Raw genomic sequence first — 23,189 nt, 5'->3', positions numbered from 1 at the left:
TAGCTCCAGACAGTCACCCGGGACACCAGATGCACTCATGGTGCGGTGCGTCTGCTCCGCTCTACCAGATTCCCAGTAGATAATCTAGGGGAGTTATTTCTCCACTCTGGTGGCCCCATCCAATGGTTAGTGAGGAGAGAGTGGCCTGCCCCACAGTCTGCTGGCGCTCTGAACTGTGAGTCGTCTCTTAGATGACAGTGGAATCAAAATTGGAGGTGAGCCATCCATGCCCCATCACCCCTGGGTACTTCTACACTGGCCACATCCTGGCCCCAAAGAGAACTGCTCTGTTCCTTCTTCTGAAAACAGCCTTCAATACTCCCTTTCACGGAAAACCAACTTCCTTTGGGGCTGACTCTCTATTTCTTTTTTTTTTTTAATTTTTTTTTTTCAACGTTTATTTATTTTTGGGACAGAGAGAGACAGAGCATGAATGGGGGAGGGGCAGAGAGAGAGGGAGACACAGAATCGGAAACAGGCTCCAGGCTCTGAGCCATCAGCCCAGAGCCTGACGCGGGGCTCGAACTCACGGACCGCGAGATCGTGACCTGGCTGAAGTCGGACGCTTAACCGACTGCGCCACCCAGGCGCCCCTGACTCTCTATTTCAATACTCACGTTCCTTTTCTGTACTTCTACCAACACCTGGACCTATGGCCCATCTTCTGCTTCTCCTGATTAAACCAGACCCACCTTTCAGGAACTGCTCAGATCTTAAATGCCTTGTGGCACCTTGCCAACCAGAACTCATCTCTGTATCCAGAAAAGAGGGAGTTCAAAGTAGAATCAAAGGAAGCGGTGAAAGGCAACAACGTTTAGAGGAAGATTTAAGAAGCTCAATTTTAAAATACACAGTCCTCAGTGTATATAAAAATGAATTCACGAAAAGAGCTTTACCAGTCTCGCTGTTTTCCGGCGGAGATTCATACTCTGAGCGGTCCAGAGCCGACGTGCTCACAGCTGGTCGGTCCGGCTCCTGCAAATCCGACAGCGCCACACTCTCATGACCTTTGTCACCATCACCATTGGCATCCAATCCTGGAATTAGGAATATTACCCCAAAGGGCAGGATTAGAAGAATAAATTTCTCTTAAAACAAAACAAGCAAAACACAGGCTTAACAGTTGCAGTTACTTGAGTTTTTTTAACTTGATTGTGACAGATCTCTTGGCTCTTAAATACAGTAACAAACCAGGACACAAATCTTAATTGGTAATTTCTTAAAGATGGGTTAAATGGGAACAAAGACCAAGCCTTGAGGGCAAAGGCCCTCCTCAGCACCAGCAGGCTCCAGACTCACCCTCCTGGCCGCAGGCTGTGCAAGGCCCAGCCGGCTCCTCCCAGTTTGCACTCACACCGCCATCCGCCGCACTGCCCGCTTCCAAACGCAGCACGGGGGTCCCCCACACTTTAGCATTAGGGTTTAGCTCTGAAACCTTGGCTGTCGGCACCTAGGGGAAAATGCAACATATACATTTGTATCCCAATTCTAAACAAACACAATTTTACTCATTAATTTAGAGCTGAAACGCCTCTACATGAGAGAATTACACGTGCAAAGTAACAGTTGATGCACTGAGCTGGGCCTCATTCACCATCAGGTTCCTCATTTCCTACTAAGTGCAGGCTCTCGAGAAACTACAAATGAAAGACGAGGTCCCCAACTTCATGAAGATTCAATAAATAACTGGGGATCCAACTGTCATCTCTGTTCTAGACAACCCAACACGATTCACAGATTTACAGAGACGAACAGAATGTAGATGGATAAAGTTCATACGTCACAGACCTCACTACCGTCCCTGGGCATTTACATGTTTTCGGTCTGTTTTTTCTTTTGTCTTAACCCCTGCCCGTCTCTCTCCTAGTCCAATGCCACTGTAGAGCCTGGGTGCCGAGCAGACTCTCCACCGTGCAACCACACACATCCAGCTTTCCCACATTACTGTATTCAAGCCACCAAACTGGCCCCCTGAGCTCGTGTACACACTGCATGCTCTCTAAGGTCTTACCACTAACCTGGGTCTCCCCCGCCGGTGGCACCCATGCAGCTAACTGCCCCGAGCATTCCCAACGCAGACCCATGTGGTCCTAGGAGCGCGGCGCCCGGAGGCAACACACTCGCAGCCACTGCGGTGCTCCTCTTGCTACAACACGTCTGTCTGGCCCACGAGCCCACATAAACTCCTGTATGTCCCTTTGGTTGGCCACTGTATCGCTCATATCTGGCAGCCCTGACCTCAGGACAGACGTGCCCGAGAAATACGCTGAGGAACGAATGTGTCATACGCAACACAAAACTTGCATGTTCCACTATCCAAGGAATTGTGCAAAGTCTTAGGCCACAACTGAGGGGAAACCTATCCTTATGTAATTTACTACTCCTTAAGCAGTAGATGCTCAAATCCAAATCAAGTGTTAGGAACTTAACACAACTTTAAGCAGTTAACCAGTATTCAAGCGATCCTCTTGAGTGACAAGGGACGAAAGAATGGAGACGTGTGATCAGGAGCAGATGACAGGAAGACTACCTCTGAGTCTGCTAGATGCCAGGTGCACTCTATGCACCTTCCTGGGCTTCATCGCGACAACCCTGACGGTCTCACAAGTAGGAGACCAAGGCAGACAGAGGTGAAGCAACCTGCTCACAAAGAGAGTAAGCAGAAGACCATCCTAACCCCGGCAAAAACGGAACACTGTCAAGTGTTCATTACCGTCTTGTAATTCACATGAAGAACAGCTTGCCCCCGTTGTATGTGAGGCGTGGGGCTTCTCCTGCGGTCCCGTGGGACTCTCAGTGCCTGTCGACAACTCACGCTTCACCTGCTTGGCTACCTGTCTTGCTTCTCCACTGAAAATTCAGGGCCAAGCAGTGGTTATTAAAACCAAACGTGAGCTCACCTTAACAGCTGCGTCCTGAGGCGACTTCACATAAATGACCAACACCACTCTTTCCGAGTACAGCATCCACAAATCCTGACGCTCTAAAGAAACTCAACCCCCCAACGCTAGGCTCCATAAAGCAAACCTACTGATTCACACACCTGTGTGTTCTGGACAGGAGAAAGCACGGCCCCACCGATGGCCTCCCGAGTAGGGAGTGAGGGTAACTAGGATCAGAGAAGGGGAAAGAATTGGGGATAAAGTATAAAGTAGGTGACACGGTGGGGAAGGAAAGCGGCCAACCCTTCATCTCAAATTAGCACCGCCCGCTCTTCGATCGGCCGCCGAACCATCACTCGGAGCAGCCCACTGGCTTCTGAAGTGTCTGCCCCTCTGGTTCTTCCACCTGCAAACTGGACCCGGAAGAGAAAGACGTGCACCTGGGCACAGAGACAAGAAGGTCCGAAGAGAAAGCCCCACGTTAAATGTACTCGAACTAGGAGCCCACCCAGACACACGTCACAGCTGAAGAGCCGCTTCGGAGCAGGACACACAGACCTCACAGGAAGAGCAGGCGGCCCCAGGGTCTGCGTGGGCACCAAACTGGACCCCGGCACGTGGACCCCAGCAGCTGACCGGCAAGCACGCCCACGTTCGTACACAATCATGTGTGTATCACTCAAAGGCCGAATTTTCTAGTGTTTTGCCTCCATAATTCAAGAAGTGAGCAATTAGTTGCATGTAACTCTTTCTGGCAAAACTCCCAAATGTGGGAATGGAAAGGAAAGAGAGAGGGTTAATGGTTAATTCCCTAAGTAGTAGGGTTAAATTTATTCTTATTTTCACATCATTGGCATTAACATTTGAACCACATCTATCTCCTTACTATCATCAATCATTTTTCTTGCCTAATGCAACAAAAATCACTAATAATAAACTACTATCAAGAAGACAAGTAACAAATGTTGGCGAGGATGTGGAGAAAGAGGAACCTCGTGCACTGTCGGAGGGAATGTAAACCGTGCAGCCGCCCTGGAGAACAGTCTGGAGGTTCCTCAAACAACTGAAAATAGAAACACCAAATGATCTAGCAATCCCACTTCTGGAGATTTACCCTGAGGAAAACAGAAATACTAATTTGAAGAAAATATAGGCACCCGTGTTCACTGCAGTATTATTTACAGTGGCCAAGATATGGAAGCAACCTAAGTGTCTCCTGATAGATGAACAGATGAGAGGTTGTGTGTGTGTGTGTGTGTGTGTGTGTGTGTGTTGTGTACATACACAGCGTAAAGGGACTCTAACACCCTGCCATCTGTGACAACATGGATGCACACAGGGAGCATTATGCTAAGTGATGTAAGTCAGACAAAGATAAATACCATATGACCTCACTCATATGTGGAATCTAAGAACAAACAAAGAGACCGAGCTCACAGAACAAATTGGTGGCTGCCAGAGGTGGGGATGGGGGTTGGGAAAATGGGTGAACTGTTTTTTGTCTCAGTTTAAACAAGCTGAATCTATAAATAAATATACGTAATATATACTTATTTATTTTATAAATAATTCTACAAATATTATAAATTATAAGTTATAAGTATTTTATAAATAATAATATATATATTTATAAATAAATAGAAATGAGATTTGCTGTTAGAAACACGCCTCTCAATTATGCATGTCCAAAAAGACTGCTTTAAGGGCAAGAGTAACTTCATGTTTGTTCAATGTTTGCACTTAGTACAGACTGTCTGCAAAGACACTCAAATTAGCTGCCCGTTACAGCAGCTTCTATGAAGCTTCTTCCAATTGAGCAGGGCCTGCCTGGGCACCGTGGTCGGAAAGCCCTTGCAGGTGCTTCCAAATGACAGGAGACAGATTTCAGAGCCAGGTAAAGCAGCAAATTTGACCTGCCTCGTGCAGGTACCATACAAAAGTAAGAGAAAGCATAGGTTTTGAGTCTTCTATACTGTCCAAGTGCGGCCTTTCAGAAATGACGTTAAAATTCAACGGGCAGATGTCTACCCTGCACCAGTCAGGCGGTGTGAGGAAGGACAGAGGCCGCACAGGCTCAGGTGCACACACAAAACATCCACACACAGAAGGGGGGCTGCACCAAGCTGCGACTGATGGCCAGCAGCGCTGGGTTCAGTGCTGACAAGAGCTGACGCACAAACTCGGGCTTAAATACACTGAACAGTAAACTGAGTCACGCTCTCCAGTTTGAAAATGGTTAAGCTGATGCTACAGTAACTCATATCCTCATAGGAACATTCAAATGACTGCTCATTGCTTAAAAAAAACCAACAAACTCAGTGACAGTTAAAAGCAATCAAAACAAAACGCTAGCATTTCCCAGCACCATAATAAAAACTGCTAAAACATACTTACTAAATGTCCGCCTCTATTCTGCCATCCCCAAATTGCAGCGTCTTCTGCCACTGGTAGCTGATATGGGGGCTTCTCCATCCAGAACAAAGCGACCTCTAAGTCTGGCGGCTTCCTGTGCAGACACTCATCAGGCATCTGTTCCTCTTCTAAAGCGTCTTTCCCAACTGCACGAGCCCACGGACAGCCCTCTGGATAGCTGGTGCAGCCGTGAGCCAGTCCTCCGGAAAATGTCTGACTCGCAAACCCTCCCATTGGGTAACAGGTGAGTCCACTCGAAAACTGGGAGTACCATCCCTCTGGGAAGCCCTGCAACCCTCCTCTTGCGAGACTTCCAGGTATCGTCACGGCGTCTTCTGTGAGTGACAGAACATGGTCCCCACAGTGTGGTGCCAGCATTTCTGCACCGCCACCTGGGATGGCGGGAACGACCTGTAGCGCCTGGCGAGGAGGGTCTGTGGATCTGTCCACGTGGGCAGGATCAACACCGATCACACAGGAATATCCCTCAAGAGTCTCACCTAACTCCATTTCTCCAAAAGTCACCTGAGGGCTTCCCACAAAAGCCACTCCGCTGCCAAATGCAGGGCCATCAAATGTGGGCTCGGCACCTCTTAGCTGCAGACAGGGTGCACGCATGCTTGTCCCGCGCCTGTCGAGGCTGCCCATCTCCCCTCCCTTACCTGCTAGTGCTGGCCTGCTTGTCCCCGACGTGCTGCCACCCGAGGTGTCAGAACCTTCCTCCGCCAACTCTGAGAAACGCTGCTCCGGTCCTGGTCCCGCATTTTCACCGCTGTTAGCAGAGTCCTTCTCTTCAAGTACTTGTGACCTCTGCTCACCTGAACTTGAACTCTGGTGTAGACATGGCACAGGATCAAGAACTTCATGTCTGTGGTCCTTCACTCCGCAGGCTTCATCACTTGCTTCTCCGTGGCTGGTTCTAGCACCAGGGCGCTCTGTTCTGTCGGACCTACTATGAGCCCGTGTGTCCTGACTGGGTGCTGCCCTGCGTGCTGCTGTACTGGTGTCCCAGTTAAAGGTGGCTTTCCAGTCTGACTTTGCCTTTCCTCCGATGTTCTCACTGGTCTCTCTGAGACTGGCTTTCAAGGACTCTCTGCTGGCACCTGCTAATCTTTGCTGGTCACTCTCTGCACTCTTCACACACATTTCATCTTCTGTTTTAAAATTCCGGCCAGTTTCACTTTCTTCTTCAGTGCAGGCGAAAACAAACGCGGAAGAGACAGAGTTACTCTTAAGACATCTGGAGCCATCAAGAGCCTTCCCATCCGGGGGCACTTCCCGCGAGCTTCTGAGGGCCGGGGCACCCATTCTTTGGAATACTCGCTCCGTGTTTGTGTCGGGCGGTGCACCAGTTAAATCACAGATACGTGCTTCGGCCTTGCCAGGCCCGGGATCCACATGCGGGTCTACCGGATGTGAAGATCTCCGTTCAAAAGCCCTCTGTCCACGACCCTCATCTGCAAAAATGCTCATTTTATCCTTATCCCGAGAAGATGAACAACTCTCAATCTGCAAAGACAATTCTTTATCTGCAAGCTGCATGCTCCCACGCTTCAGGCTGCAGCCAGCCCATCGCTGCCTCTCGACCATCGCTGGACCCGGGGAGTGTTCTGGTCCAGGATCACCAGGTCTCTCAGGGGCTACTTCCTGGAAACTGGCATGAACGGGAAGACACTCATTTCCGAAGCTCAGGGGAGGAAAACACCTGTGTGAACTTAGGTCAACCCTACCTAGACGTATGAAGAGACTGTCTGGTCTGCCAGCATCGGAGCTGAAGTAATCGTTGCCTTTTAGCAGTCTGACAGAATTATTTTCTCTTTCCTTTTCAGAGTTTACACCCCGACCTCCACGGGCTGCTACAGCCCCAGATCCCCCACTTCCTGCAAGCAAATCGGCATGTGAACCTCGCGTCGGACTCCCCAGTTCCTGACTCCACTCCTCGCTCTCTTCGGGGATGGCGTGCACGCGTCCTAGCGAGCCAGTGTGTGTGTCACTACTAAACTCAGTGAGCACGCCCACTTGACATGAGGCGCTGCTCTCGGTGTAATCGTTAGGGAACCCGGGGCAAGCATGTGCCCTTAAAGACATGGTCAGAAGTTCACGACCAGGGCGAGTACTTCCCTTAAAGGCTTCCTTCATTCCCCCCAGACCTGGCAGGCCCCATGGGGCCAGCTCTCCCCGCGGTGCATCTAACCGCCCTGGGCCCCGCACAGCTTTCTCTGGAAGCCGGGACCCCCCGCGAGTCCCCTCTGCGGGGACAGCTGACCAACCGTCTTCTACCGTAGCTGCTCCACATGCGGGGGCCCCTGGCTCAGCGGCAGCGTCCAGGCAGGCGGGATCTACGACACAAATGCTGTAAAACTCGCTCCCTCTCCAATCCCTGTGTGCCTTGTGACCGACACGCACACGGTCTTCGCCCTTCATCTCCCTACCTGCCCAGCGTGGACGGGCGGCACCACTGCCGATTTCAACGGCCACCACTCGTCTCCCCTCTGGCACCGGGTCGGGCTGGGTGGCCGGGGAAGGGCCCAGACGGCTCCGGTAGGAGGGCAGCAGGGCACCAAAAGGACACTCGTCCCCTTTGGAGCAAACACCTTCAGAGAAGCCCGGGTCGTTGACAGCGCCCGCACGGCGGGCATCCGAGACACCGTCCCGGCCCTGCTCGACAGCAACAGTTTCCGAATTCTTGTCACTCCCGCGTGAGCGTCCGCACCGAGTGCGGGGTGGGGACCCCGGGGAGAAAGCAGAGCCCGCCGAGCGACCCCGCAGACCCTGCAGACCGGGCCCGTGGGGCTTCTCCCCTTCAAGGGCATCAAATAATGAGGACAGAGCTGTGCTCCTCTGGCTCTCCGGCTCCGCCTCCTCCACAGATTTCTGCAACAGGCCGGCTTTTTCCCCGTCATTGTCGCCACCAAGTTCCCTGCTGAAGCAACAACCCATGTCTGAAAGCTCGCACGCTCGCATAACACGCCCGGCCTTCTCGCAGCCTCCACAGGCACGTCTCGGGGAACCTGCTCTGGTTTCCGCCGGAGGCCAACACCCAGATCCCAAAATAGCCCCTTGCACGACAGTCACATGCCCCTGCCACTCAAATCCAAAATCCTAAGTGCCACAGGCCCTGCCCAGCAGCCAGCCTCCTCCACGCACTAAAACCCAAACAACACATGGATTCCAAAGATTCAGACTCAGAAAAGCGACAAATAATTTTCACATTATTTTTCCCATTCTCATAAACTCAATTAGAAAAATGCTGTAATTGTTATACGAGCCAGAACAAGACACTTCAGACTCCTGCCTTTTCCAGTGTTTCCACATTCTCTGAATTCTGTATCAGGGGATGTGGCAGCCACAGAGGCTGGCATGCATGCTCCCCAAAGAGTGCTCTTTAGGGTGTACAGGCAGTAGAGTTGCACCTCATTCTCTGCCTCTGAGCCTGAGGTCTGTGGGCGTGGAGGAGATTCGCACAAGAGAGGCACAAGGTTGGAGCTGGAGCGGTGTCCTTAGGGATGCACGGTGAAAGACACATTGTCTCGGATTTGCTTTAAAACACCCCAGCCAAGTAAAGAAACACCTACAATTTTTATAAAGCATGTGCATGTGTGTGCATGTGTGTATAGACGGAAGGAAGAGGTAGCAAAATGAGAGGGGGGAAACTGTTCAAGTTCACAATGGGCACACACGGTTCACTTAATTATTCTTACTTGCACAGAGCTCTAAACATTCTCCTTAAGAGAAAGGAAAGAGCGAGGCACCTGGGTGGCTCGATTAAGCGTCTGACTCCGGTTCAGGTCTTGATCTCCCAATTCACGAGTTTGAGCCTCGCATCAGGCTCTCTGCTGCTAGCGCAGAGCCTGCTTCAGATCCTCTGTCTGTCCCCTTCACACACGCTCGCTCTCTCTCAAGACTAAACATTTAAAAAAGAGAGAGGGAGAAAGGAAAGAGCAAGAGAAAAAGAGGAAAAAAAGAAAACCAACACCCACCAGGCCAGGACCAGGACCAGGAAGTCCCCCAAAAGTTCCCACTCCTGATTGAGGTATCTGCCCAGGTGTGAAGCTATTTGTGTCACTACACGTGTAAGCTTTGGCAAGTAATCTGATCTCGGCCTGTTTTCCCACTTGTAAAATGGGACCAAAAGCAACACCTATTTTACAGAGCTGCCGTGAAGACAGTAAGTAAAATACTTAGAACGGAACCCTAACAAATTCTGGCCCCAGCCCACTTCTACAATCTCCTCTTTCTCTACGATGCCATCCTCCTTACCTTCTCTCTCTCTTCCAGAGAACTCACCCAACCAACCCCAGCATGACCCATCTTTCCTCGAACCATCCATCATGTCTCCCACTCCCACCATCCTTCCTAAGGCCAGCCCTCCCAACTACGCAAGATGACCGCTTCCCATCCCCACACGCTGGCCGCTCTTTATGCCTCTAGGAAAGCATTCTAACAGAAGTCTTGGTGCCTGTAACATCAGCTACTTCAAACCAGGATCTGTGGTGGCTGATGCAACCACAAAATTTTATTATTATTTTTTTAAAGTAATCTCTACCTTCAATGTGGAGCTCGAACTCACAACCCTGAGATTAAGTGTCGCATGTTCTACCAACTAAGCCTGCCAGGTGGCCCCTAATACATTCTTCTTATTTTTTAATATTACAAACACAAAATTTTAAAGATATGCTCACGTGTGCACATAAGGTTAGTAGCACAGTGGCACTGTGTGACAATACTTAAATTGACCTACTCTACCAGAAAGAGAGTTGGATTTAAAATGTTACAAATTCATCCATGCCTGGTGAGAGCCAAGTAACTCCAAGTATGCCTCAGACACAAACTGGCAAAAGCTATGGGAAAGTCGTTCGCACGGCATTCAGCAGCTCAGGCTGTGGTAAATTCAAAGGAACCCTGGGTAAGCAGACCACAAGTACCTGGTGAAGCAGCTTTAGTTCCAGCAAAACATCACTTGCCACACTAAATGAACATCATAAATTTGCATTTTACTGGTTTGGGCAATCAGGTTTTATATTTGGTAAAAATTACATGCATTAAGAGTTTATCAGTAGTTCTATATATTATTAGAAAAACAATTTAACAACAACCTAGAAAAAATTCTCATTTAAAAGGTTACAAAAAGTCAAGCAAAATGGTGAACTAAGAAGCTCAAAGCTTCTAAACTCCCCTACAGAAATATCAAGAAAACAACCAGAAGCTTCTAAACCAACTCTATAGGGAGCTCTGAAAAAGAATCACAGGTTTATGGCAACTAAGCAAACACACAGCAAGAAAAAACTCTCCATGGGGCGTCTGGGTGCTCAGTCGGTTAAACGTCCTACTCCGGATCTCAGGGTCATGAGTTCAAGCCCTGCACTGAACAAGGAAGGAAAGAAGGAAAGAAGGAAAGAAGGAAGGAAGGAAGGGAGGGAGGAAGGAAAAAAGGAAGGAAGGAGAAAAAGAGAGAGAGAGAGAGAGAGAGAGAGAGAGAGAGAGAGAGAGAGAGAGAGAATGCTCTCCTCCACATGGTAGGCATTTCTGTGGCATGGTGTGGTCTTGGTCTAGGGGGCTCCCAGACCCCACCCCGCCGGAACTCTGCAGAGGGAACAGAGTAAAACCTTATCTGCAAATTAGTGTGTACATGTGTTCAATCCTAGCTGGAGTTTTCCCTGTCTCACATAACTCAGAACACAAATGGGAAGTGGCAGGCAATGCTCATAAAAGCTGTAAGGCAGCTTCAAAATCACACCCCCCTGGGGCAAGGGGTTACCGGTGGAGACACAACCAGAAACCACGTGAAGCTCAAAAAGAATAGGGTGCAACTCTTTGGGAAATCAGGGCAATCAAAAGCAGCCATGTATATGGGAAATTCTGAAAGCCACATCCAGTCAAGACATACGCTCAAAAAAAGTCCTGAGAAGACCTTAGGCTTTCACCTCAGGTTGATCCCTAGTCTCCAACCAAGCTGAACTACTCAGTGACGAACTGTCTCAGAACAGAGGCCGTATGAAGACTGGGAAGGGTAACTGTACTCTCTCTTGTTTTGGAGGGGGAAGAAGGTGTCTGGTCTGTTTCAGTTCATGGTATTAAAGGAAATCTGTCAAAATATTAGCTGAACACAAGTCAAAGGAACAGAGACTTCAGCGAACACATATGAAAGGGAATAATCTGTCCAAATTAGTTTGGAAAAGTCTCAAAACAATGAGACGTCATACACATTATAAATAAAATCAGGAGTGCATGGGTGGCTCAGTCAGTTAGGCGTTCGGCTTCAGCTCAGGTCATGATCTCCCAGTTCGTTGGTCTGGGCCCCACATCAGGCTCTGTGCTGACGCTCAGAGCCTAGAATCTGCTTTGGAATCTATGTCTGTCTGTCTGTCTCTCTCTCTCTCTCTCTCTCTCTCTCTCTCTGTGTGTGTGTGTGTGTGTGTGTGTGTGTCTCACCTTCTTGTGCTGTCTCCGTCTCTCAAAAATAAACATTTAAAAATAAATAAATAGGGGCGCCTGGGTGGCGCAGTCGGTTGGGCGTCTGACTTCAGCCAGGTCACGATCTTGTGGTCCGTGAGTTTGAGCCCCGCGTCGGGCTCTGGGCTGATGGCTCGGAGCCTGGAGCCTGTTTCCGATTCTGTGTCTCCCTCTCTCTCTGCCCCTCCCCCGTTCATGCTCTGTCTCTCTCTGTCCCAAAAATAAATAAACGTTAAAAAAAATAATAAATAAATAAATAAATAATAAATAAATAAAATCAAACACCCAATTCTCAGCAAGAACAACAAAAAATCACAAGGCATGCAAAGAAACAGGAAAATATGGCTCATTCAAAGGAACAGAATTCACTGTCCCTGAGAAAGCTCAGACATGGGATTTATTCCACAAAGACTTTAAAACAATCATCTTGGGGTGCCTGGGTGGCTCAGTTTGGTTAAGTGCTGGACTTCAGCTCAGGTCATGATCTCACAGTCAGTGAGTTCAAGCCCCACGTCGGGCGCTGTGGCTGACAGCTCAGAGCCTGGAGCCTGCTTTGTATTCTGTGCCTCCCTCTCTCTCTTTCTCAAAAATAACAAACATTAAAACATTTTTTTTCAAAAAAAACAACAATCATCTTAAGGGCTCCTGGGTGGCTCAGTCAGTTGAGCATCTGATTCTTGATTTCGGCTCAGGCCATGATCCCAGGGTCCTAAGATCAAGCCCCATGTTGGGCTCCACACTGCTCATGAAGCCTGCTGAAGATTCTTTCTTTCATCTCTCTCTGCCCCTCACCCACTCACACACACGAGCATGCTCTCCCACTCTCTAAATATTTCAAGCAAGCAAATAAAAACATAATCATCTTAAATATGCTCAAAGAGCTGAGGAAAAACACGGACAAGGAACTAAAGTTAACCAATAAAACAATACAGGAACAAAACAGGAGTATCAACAGAGAGAGATTTATTAAAAAAAAAAAAGCAAACAAATATTCTGGAGCTGAACGGTACAATCACTGAACTGAAAAATTCACTAGAGGGGTTCAACAGCAGACTTGGCAGAAGAATCAACAAATGTGAACAAGGGACAAACGGAATTATCTAAAGGAGCAAAAGAAAAAAGAGGAAATGAGTGGAGCCTAAAGGATTTATGAGACACCAACCAGAGGTCCAACACACGTACTGTGGGGGCCCCATGGTGGGGGCAGGAGAGGAAGGGCAAGAGAGCATTTGAAGGAACAGTGGCCAAAACTTCCCAAATTTGATGAAGTACAGGAATTTACAAATCCCAAATCTCAACAAACATAAAGCAGAATAAACCCAAAGAGACCCGTACCAAGACACATTACAATCACACTGTCAAAAAACAAAGAATCTTTAAAGCAGCAAGAAAAAACTCCTTGTCAAGTACAAGAGGTCCTCGATAAGAACGTTAGCCAATTTAGCACGAGAAACCTTGCAGGAAGAAAGGCAGTGGGTGATCAAGTGCGGACAGAAAACACTGTCCATTGAGAAGTCCTTATCCAGCAAAACTCTTCAAAACCGAAGAAGAAATTAAGACATTCCCAGATAAACAAAAGTTGAAGTAGTTTGTTCACAGCAGGTCTGCCCTGGAGGAAAAGGTAAAGGAGTCCTTCAGGCTGCAGTGAAAACACAGGACACAGGAACTGGAGATTCTAGAAGATGCAGAGCTCTCTGGTGAAGGAGAAACAAGAACAGGCACAAGAGCCAGGATCACTGCCATTCTGCCTTACAGCTTCACTTTTTATTTTCTTCAGGATTAAAACTATCAATCGACATTGTTGGGCATAGTGACAAAGATGAAATGTGTGATACCAGTAACATAAGGGAGGGAGAGAACTTGACAGAAGGAGTTTCTGTGTGCTATCGAGGTTAAGGAGAAATCAATTTAAACTAGACAGTTGTAACTTTTGATGTTATATGTAATCCCTATGGTAAGCAGAAAGATATACAGATGATACATATAAAGGTAAGTTTGTAGAATAAATGACTAAACTGTCAATTATGCCATGTTGATGCTAATGAAACTTTTCAATTTAAGTATGCCTTGCAAAGTATCAATGAAGTACGTTACACGGTTCATGTCCTATGTGTCTTAAAACTCCCAAGAGAAAACACATTAAAAAAAATTTTTTAACAACATGAAGAATAACTTAAAATATAATCAAATACATAAGTAATACAGATGATTAGAAAAGGACGAACCAATGAAGAGAAAAGTTATAGCCAAGAATGCCCTTGTAGGACATAAAAACCATCAGGATAGGCAAAAATTATGGGGGGGGGGGGGGGGGGGCGGGAGGACTGGATTTGACTCTATTACAAACAATAATTTGTTACTTTTCAACTATATACCCTTAATCCATATTCACACTACTTTTTAAGTTTATTCATTTATTTTTGAGAATAGGGGAGGATCATGAGAGGGGGAGAGAGAATCCCCATGAAGCGGACTCGATGCTCAGTGCACAGTCCAACTTGGGGCTCGATCTCATAAACCATGAGATCATGACCTGAGCTGAAATCAAGAGTTGGACACTCAATCAACTGAGCCACCTGAGCCTCCCCATATTTACAATAGTTTTAACAGTCTTTTCTATATAATAAACTTATAAAATAAAACATCTATTTGTCTACTTCAAATTACATCTCAGGCTCTAACCTCTCTGCTGAGGTCCACCTGGCCCCACCTGCCCACTTCACTGCTTGCTTTAATTTCTAACAAGAAGATTTGCTCTCCACAAACCTTTACGTCTCCAGTTTTTTCCATCTCAAAAAAAATGAAAATGCCATCCATCAAGTTGCTCAACGACCCCTGGTTTATCTTTTCCTCACCCCAACCTCTACATCCAATGATGACTTGAACCCACTTCCAAAATAAATTTGAAATCCACTCGTTCCTAGTCTGACCCACCACCATCACTTATAAGCTTTCATTCCTTACTAGTTTATTTGCTTTGCTTCCATGCTTGACTCACTGCAACCCATAATATATAAAAATGTAATGAGGCCAAAATAATCTTCCTAAAAGGTAAATCACACTATTCCCCACCTAAAATCCTTCATTTTTATTCCAAGTAATTTCATCCACTCAGAAACAATGCAAATTGTGCCACATGGCAAAGAGATGGATTTTGTCTGGGGTATTATTTTCCATTTGTTTCTCTTTTTCAATGAGGTAACAGATGCCAAAGAGGAAGTATCTTTGGATTTGGACTCTGAAGCCAGTTGCCTGGGTTCAAATCATGGTTCTGCCACACTGCAGTTGAGAAATCTTGAGGAAATGACTTAAGCCTCTTTGGGTCTCAGCTTTCTTTTGTCAAAGATCAATTTCTGATGCTCGCTGATTAGCTAGGGCTGTAGTAAATAGTTACTTCTCAGTAAGGTTTTATTTTGGGGGGGAGGAGGAGGAAGGAGCTGTATAATAAATACGATTAGTATCGCCACCGGCTAAACGCAAAGCTGCTCCTGAATTGTTCAGACATTTATTTGGGCATCACTACGGCAATTCTCCTACTCACACCAACTCAGGGGAAAGACTGAACCTTCCAGAGACTGTGACACATGCTCACTCAGCAATCGAAATGACTGCAGACTACTGAGCATCAACATCTGCAGCCACTAAACCCGCCACCGCATGCACACACTCAGGTGCACCATGAAGAATGGCAGCCAGAAAGCTTTCAGAGCAATGCCATCTAGAGTAACGGGAAAGAAGTAACCGTACAAATGCCGCAGAAACCAAATGGCTAAAGGAAGAATGGCACCGTAATGTAAAGAAAATATACAACACCAGGTACAAGGAGACACACAGATGAAATCATGCCCTGTGGGAAAATGGGTGAAATTGATGTATGCTGATTACAGCTACATAAAAATGTGTGCACTCTTTGATTTTCTGTAAAGACGCTCAAGCTTGTTATAAATAAAGCTTTATTAAAGGACACACATGCTGTAAGCCCAGATGTCCCTTACAGCACCTTCCGGCTCCAGTATTTAAGGATTCTGTTATGACACGAAAAAGATAGGATAAGTAGGCAGAGAGGGAAAGATGAGGACCTGAGGTCCCTGGATGGGGACACACCTTTCTTGGAACAATGCTGGGAGTGTCTGACTAGGGCCAACCCTGTCAGGCAAAAGGTCCCTCTTCAGAGTGTAACAGACACCACCACCACCACCTCAGGGTCCCCTCAGGAATTTGACAATCAAAATGCCTAACTCAAAAAAATGGGTCATAAAACTTATGTTATATAGGGGAAGCATGACCCGTCTGACTCCTCACTCAACTGCATCGAGACCATCGGAAGGGACAACCCAGCACCTAGAGCTGCCAAGCCAATAAGGATGGGACCTGAGAAGGAACAAGGGGGAAGGGAAGGGAGACCAGAACCTTCTAAAACGAGGACCCTTGCCTAGAGTCACGGGCATTTGGAAAAGCCCCCTCTCCGTAAAGAGAGCTTTCCTACTATTCTTCCTTTCTGATCTTCTACTCTAATAAACTTGGGCCCGCTGCTCATTTTGCGTCCACCTCTTCATTCTTCAAAGTGGCAAGACAATGAATCCCAGGTATTGTGGTAAAAAATCCTGCAACACTGTGAAAACCTAAGTGTGCAACACCCTGTTAACACTGGTAAACAACATATCCACTTTACAAAGCCTCAGATCAGAGATGGGATCTGCCCAAGGGACACCAAGGGTCCTGAATACTAATCAGGGCTGGACCAAGAACTTGCCACATGTCTTTATAAGGCGTTAACTCTTAAAAATGACAAAGAACATAAGTGAGGCAGTACTAGTTGCAAATTATTTCTGCACAGAAATGAAATGCTGAGTTCTGGCTCAAGTGTTTCCATTCTCTTCTAGATAGGTCTTGTCTCAATACTTACCAACCAAGTGAAAAAACAGGCAAAAAAACCTCAGACGCCAAAATCTAATTTTTAGCCCTGCAATACGTTTTAAAAAGGTATCTATCTGAATATTATGTTGGACTGTAAATCAACCATGGGAAGGAGGGAGATTAGTTCTAAAAAAAATTTTTTTAAATGATTTCTGTATAATTTCCCTTAGACAACTAAAGGTCTTAAATTTAGAATTTAAATTACTTAAAACATCATAGAATTCATTTAAAACATCAATACAATATACGAAAAAACTCTGTATTTCATAACAACGAAATAATATTTTGGAGGGTACCTTTCATTTTTAAAAATTCTACCTTATTAAAAGTAGATCAGCAATCCAGTCTCCTTCAATTTCTACATGAACTGCTTACAGTTTGGGGAAATAAATGAAGTTTACTATCAAGTTTATAACATTACTTTAAAAGTTTTCCTTTTCTTTTTTAAATTGTGCCTGGTTTATAAGATCACTCGGAAGACTGCCAAGCTAAGTGTAGCATGGCTCCAAACACACCTGACACAGGCACAGGAGGTTAAAGCAAGATTTAAAAACCAATGGATCTCCATTTCCTTATTCTTTCATTAACCACAACTAAAATGTGAAACCAATTTTCTTAGTAAAAGCTTACTGTAACTTGTGTACTTTAAAAAACACAGGTTTCAAAATGTAGAGCTAATCATATACATTCAGCAGATTATCAGTGAACACTAAAAACAATGTGATGAGTCTCTGACACTCAATGAACACAGGGCACACTGCGTCTAGAACTATACACACAGCACACACACACACACAAGCCAGGTGAGGATGTACGGTACTGAACAATTCCAACCCATGTGGGTCTCTCCCCCACTTCATCCCCCTTTCTTGGGAAACATCAACGTTTTCTAATTCTGTTACAGTAAATATTTGTTGTGAGGCAGTATCTGTGGGCCTCCACAGTGACTGATCTCAGAACTGAATTACCTGACTCAAAGCTGGGATGGAGCTGGTCTGAGAAGTGGTTTGAGATATGGGACCATTCATCTGTAAAATTGAAAACAGCAAACACGCCATCATTACGATATATATAAAGCAGCATTTTCAAACCACAATGATTTAGCAAAAACAAAACCCACTGAGGAAAACACATTTTTACATGACAAAGAAATTCAGTGAGATATTAAGAAAGAGGTAGGAGCCTTGAAACTTAAGATATCTTAAAATTCTGCCTGACCACCGTAATTAAAATTCCTTATAACTTCAGTGGGGAAAACTAAGAAAAATATGTTTTTTGCTTGACATGATAAAATCTTAAAATAAACAAAAGCAATCAAAATAAAAAATTTATAATTAATTCTTTAAATACATTCTTTAAATTAATTCTTTACATACATACCAGTACAACACGTACAATGTTATTAAAGTATTTATAAATCACTGCATTTTTCTTAGGAATTTAAAATCCAAAAGCTCTAAGTGTCTAAAGCTCTTTGTTTTCTCTATCACCTAAGTACTTACAGCTTCCTCTACTAAGCTACCCATAAACTGATTCAGAATATAACTCCTATATTTAGCTTATAAGATACGCCAGGGTTACTACTTTGATTTACTTCTGAAATCCAAAGGAGCATCTGTCATCAGAAGAAGAGGAGAGGAAGGCATCAGGCCAATTCTGGCCTCGACCCGCACTCACCAGATGAGCGCTGTCTTTCCCTTCCTGGACTCGCTGGCCCTGCGGTTCAGCCACGACCTTAGTGTCCTGATCAGAAGTCATGAGCTGTTTACTTGGTGGCCGCACTGGGAGAAGCTGAGTGGCCAGCGAAGGATGCTGCGGAACGACAAAGACAGCACATCAGTAACTGGAAGTACGAACACCAGGGGTTCTTACAATTAAGTGACTAGGAAGTCTGCAAACCCTCAGGTTTTCATGTGCTTATCCCTCTGGAGCCTCAGCAGTTCAAAGAAATCTGCCGGCGATTTACACCTTTGTACTAAGCCAAGAATATACCAAGACTAGAAATCATGTGCTAACACATACAAACCCACTGACGCCCACAAAACCATTTTTTTAAAAACGGAAAATTACAAAACTAACAGAACTCCCATTTGTGATATGATGAATCCCAAATTTGTATGTACGTATCATTTTTGACTAGCACCATCAATTTCATTTTCTTCCAGGACAACAGTTATCAAGAACTGAACAGTAAGTAGTTGAAAAGGAATCCCACACCAACGGAAAAGCACCTCCAGACAGCAGGACCAGAGTTGTGAAGCTAGCAGCCTTTCCGGCTCAGCTCAACAGCTAGACCCTGAACTTCAAACAACGTATCTCCTTTGATGTTCCCGAACAGCGTACACAGTAACTCTGGTCCATGAGGCGGGACCACAATACCCATGATTTCATCAGATCAGTCTGAGAACCAGGGTTCCCAGACAGCCAGGCCTGACCTCCACCGCCTCACAGCACCCCAAGGACTGGATTTAATCCCCGTATCTCTCAGGCACTTCTGAAAACACAGCATCCACATGTCAGATACAGAGACTTAAAAGCTAGCTATCGGTCTCACGAGGTGACCATGCAGGTTTTTGGTTTCCATGATGGCGATGGCGCTCCCTTCTCTCAATAACCAGCTTATGAACTTCCCAAAACGCTTGTTATAATGAAACAATCTGATGATCAAAGGCGATCTCATGCACTGGTCAACTCTATCATCAGAAGCACAAAATCACTTCCGTGCTATTAGGCAGGTTTGGCAGTACCAACTACTCAAAGAGAAGAAGAAATGCTTGGGACAAATCCATTTCAGAAAGGTCAGTATTTTCCAAAATACAGGATGAATGACAAACGTTGAAGTGTAATAGTTTGTAATACTTGTGAAACTGTAATAGAAACTACATCGACTCTCACGAAACATCAAATCCAAAAAATAAAGACACAGAACGGTAACCAGACTGACAAGTCACAGAAAGTACTGTAGATGCTTTACCATATTAACTGCTGGATTTCTAAGATTCTTAAAGAAAAAATGTTTGGTTAAAAACAAGGTAAGATAGATAAATGGTGGGGGGGGAATTCAATTACAAAGAATCCTTTATTACATCTACTACCTCCATTTTTTTTCCAGTCAGAAATATGTGCCTCCCGGTCCAGTGTGCCCATGCATGCTGGCAACGCTCTACCACAAAAAGAAAGAAGGGAAGTTGTGGCAGTGTCCTGGGTCGACAGCACAGCAGGCCCAGTCTGTCCCAGGCGCCCCAGCCACGAACCAGTGATCCTGATGCCACACCAGTCCACCTCTTCATTACCGACCCAGCCAGCACACACGGCTTTCCTCAGGCCCTACACCCGGAAACAGGGGTTCCTGTGTGGGCAGCACAGAAGGCACACAGCATTACAACCAGACTTGGTCAAATGTTTCAATCCAGAAGACGGTTTGGCAGGGCAGCACTGATGACAGCTCCAGCAGAGAACAAGCCTCCCAGGCACCCATTGTGAGACCACAGCCGTCCTGAGGCCTCAACGACTGCCTCCAGAAATGGCCAGAATGCAGGTCTCGGGGCTGGACTAGAAGGCTGGGGATAGGGTGGGGGAAGGTGCCACCAAAGCAAAGCCTGTGCTGGCCCCAGACCTAGCGGTCTGAAGTGGTGACAGTGTCCAGAGGCAGCCTTCACAACGGCCTTCCAGAGCCAAACAAAAGGAGTGATTTCCTTGGTTCGATTTCACCCGTCGCCGTGGAAAAGCAGAAAGACGACACCAAAGGGCCCTTCCTCCTATCTCGTGGTCTCTATGCTAGCCGGACATTTTACATTTCATCTGTCAAGGCTACACCTGGAAATTTTATCTTTTTTTTTAAAAAAAAATTTTTTTTTTCAACGTTTATTTATTTTTTGGGACAGAGAGAGACAGAGCATGAACGGGGGAGGGGCAGAGAGAGGGAGACACAGAATCGGAAACAGGCTCCAGGCTCTGAGCCATCAGCCCAGAGCCCGACGCGGGGCTCGAACTCCCGGACCGCGAGATCGTGACCTGGCTGAAGTCGGACGCTTAACCGACTGCGCCACCCAGGCGCCCCTAAATTTTATCAATCTTATTAAACACTTGGGACGGTACGATCCTCTCAGATCTATTTCTAAAGAATCCTTTTCCCATATACCAGAAACGTCTGTTTCATAATTAAACATTTGTTAAGGGCTCCGGGGTCCCATCCAGGACCCCACATCGCATTTAGGTGTGACTTCTCGTCTCCTCCACACTGTGACAACTCCTCAGCCTCTCCTCATCTTTCCTCTTCACTTTCCAAGTGTGAAGGGCTCTCACGGCCACACACGGACAACGTGAGGAGCAAAAAGAATGAACGAGTAACAAACACGTTAGGATCCATGACAGTTCAAAATACCACCACGCTGGTCACCTGCGGAGACTGTCAGGATTCCAACTCGTTCTTCTGAAGATTCCTAAAGGCAAACAACCGTCAGCCCGCCTTCCTTGGAGGACGGCAGCAGCATAACCGAAGAGCTGAGCGGGGCGAGCTGCTCTCTACGCAGGAAGCACCACTAATAAGCAGGGACGACTGAAGTAGAAAATCACAATAATGCAACATCTAATGAAATAACGAAGGCAATTACCATCGACGTCTGCTGAAATCGGGCAGAGAGCTGACAGAAAACTTTATAATGGCTAGATCGGATGGACACTGAAGCCACTTTTCAATCTCATGACTGAAAGTGTAACAACCAGCTGTTACACTCTTCTTGGTGTGAGCAAAGAGCACCGTTTATGAAGTATTCTTGCCAAAAAAAGAACCTTTAGTTAATCAAACCTCTAGATCTGACTCCCAATTTAAAGGAAATTCTGGGGCAATACACGTTAAATAACACCAACACAAAGCCATTAGCTAAATCTAAAATGTGGGGCATTCTAGAAGACAGATGACTTCATTTCTGCACGAAATCTAAGACATGAAAAAATGGAAGAGATTTTTATTGCTACACAATACAAAAGCTTTAACCAAAATAACCTTATGTGAGAACTGTAACGAGACTGAAATAAATTAACTCTAGGATGACATTTTTGACAGGAAAAATTGAATGTTGCCTAGGTAATAAAGGATAGTATAGAATGATTATTAATTTTGTTGAGTGCAATCCAGGTGGTGTGGCTGTGGAAAAGTCTTATCTGTGAGATAAACAAACTAAAAGACTATGGGTACAATTATATATCCGGAACTTGCTTTAAAATATGCTAAAAACTGTTTTGGTAAATTTAAGAGACAACACAAAACAAAAATGCAAGAATGCAGCAAGTGACTAACAGCTAGAACTGGATGACGGGTGCACTAAGGACTGCTATACCGCCTGCCCTCTCTACTTCCGTGGTTAAAGTATTCTGTAATGAAAAGTAAAAAGAAAAATCTAATTAGGACATAGTTACCAATATCCATCTGAAACTTCACACACTTACTGTTGTTTAAAATCTGCACTAATACAAAAATATATAAACTATCTCATGAACAATGTTTAGCTTTAGCAAAAAAAATAAAAATAAAAAAATAAAGAAAAATACAGAAAAGCAGAAACTAACACAATATATTTCAACTATTTAAAAGATTCAGAGATTACCTCAGGTTAAATAAGCAGGATATGAGACTGTGGACAGTATAATTACAAGTATATTTTAAAAATTCACACAGCTGACTTTGTGAATATTTAAAAGTAATACACTAGATGACTAACAATGTATGACCAAGAGTTAAAACACCAGGATAGTGTCTTACGTTGTTTCATTTCTGTAGTCTCAATTTTCCAAATACCTTATTGTTTTATAACCACACATGCTTAATGAAACTCATCCAGCTTGCTGGTGCTGTGTTTACCAAGCAAGCTTCGAACAGTTCAGAGCCCCCCGTGCGGTACCTTTCCAACAACAGAAGTACTGATCGGCAGGAAAAGCAACCAGGACCCTTCCCAGTGGGTTGTCAATACAGATTAATAAAAATGCCAATCAGCTGTCACACCATTTTTTTGTGAAAATTCACAACTCAGTCTTGTTCTCTAAGACAGGGGGTCTCAGAGGGTGGCCTGTGCCTGTCAGGGGTCCCAGAGACCTTCCCAGGGGCCCTCAGATCATACTAATTGTCACAACAACCACAAAGGCTGTTTGGCTTTGTCTGCTCGCAAACTGCCGTGGAGTTCTGGTGTGGTTACAAAGGAGAAGAGTCAAGGTTATGTGAAGGGACTGTTAACACACTCCTCACTGTTCCAGCTATTCATCCGTGTGAGGTCAGATTTCCTTCTCATCCTTCAACCAAAATAACAGATCACTAACAGATCAAATGCAGAAACACAGAAGAAGCAATCTGAGATTCTATTAAATTAGACACTGAAGAGATTTATAAAAATACAAAACAATGCCATTCTCCTCATTAAATTATTTTTTTGTTTTGGAAAAGATTGCTACCTTTTCATAAACAATGATATTTATTTTACATGTAATGGCTTTGCTATTATTGTTAAAGAAAAACTTTTTAAATCTGAGTCG

The 23,189-nt window shown here is 45.4% G+C and overlaps 1 protein-coding gene across 3 annotated transcripts in view; it reads right to left on the bottom strand.

Moving 5' to 3' along the window:
- Positions 1–23,189, bottom strand: part of LARP4B (La ribonucleoprotein 4B) — a 104,607-nt gene that overhangs the window by 61,074 nt on the left and 20,344 nt on the right. Inside the window, exons 1-5 of one of the 3 annotated variants that reach the window (XM_040451575.1) lie at positions 18,342–18,394; positions 17,633–17,692; positions 5,277–6,948; positions 1,300–1,450; positions 897–1,037 (exon numbers count right to left, since the gene is read on the bottom strand). In XM_040451575.1, coding sequence (XP_040307509.1) covers positions 897–1,037; positions 1,300–1,450; positions 5,277–6,884 — 1,900 coding nt within the window. In that variant the 5' untranslated portion in view covers positions 6,885–6,948; positions 17,633–17,692; positions 18,342–18,394. Of the gene's footprint in view, positions 1–896; positions 1,038–1,299; positions 1,451–5,276; positions 6,949–17,632; positions 17,693–18,341; positions 18,586–23,189 lie in introns of those variants that run through there. The other 2 variants (XM_040451578.1, XM_040451577.1) reach the window with 2 other exon arrangements.

This window comes from Herpailurus yagouaroundi, unplaced genomic scaffold (assembly GCF_014898765.1).
Source record: "Herpailurus yagouaroundi ecotype Mexico unplaced genomic scaffold, PumYag 203, whole genome shotgun sequence".
In the NCBI taxonomy this organism is placed as follows: domain Eukaryota; kingdom Metazoa; phylum Chordata; class Mammalia; order Carnivora; family Felidae; genus Herpailurus; species Herpailurus yagouaroundi.
The sequence above is the reverse complement of the archived record's forward strand: the minus strand, read 5'-3'. Positions and strand labels throughout refer to the sequence as shown.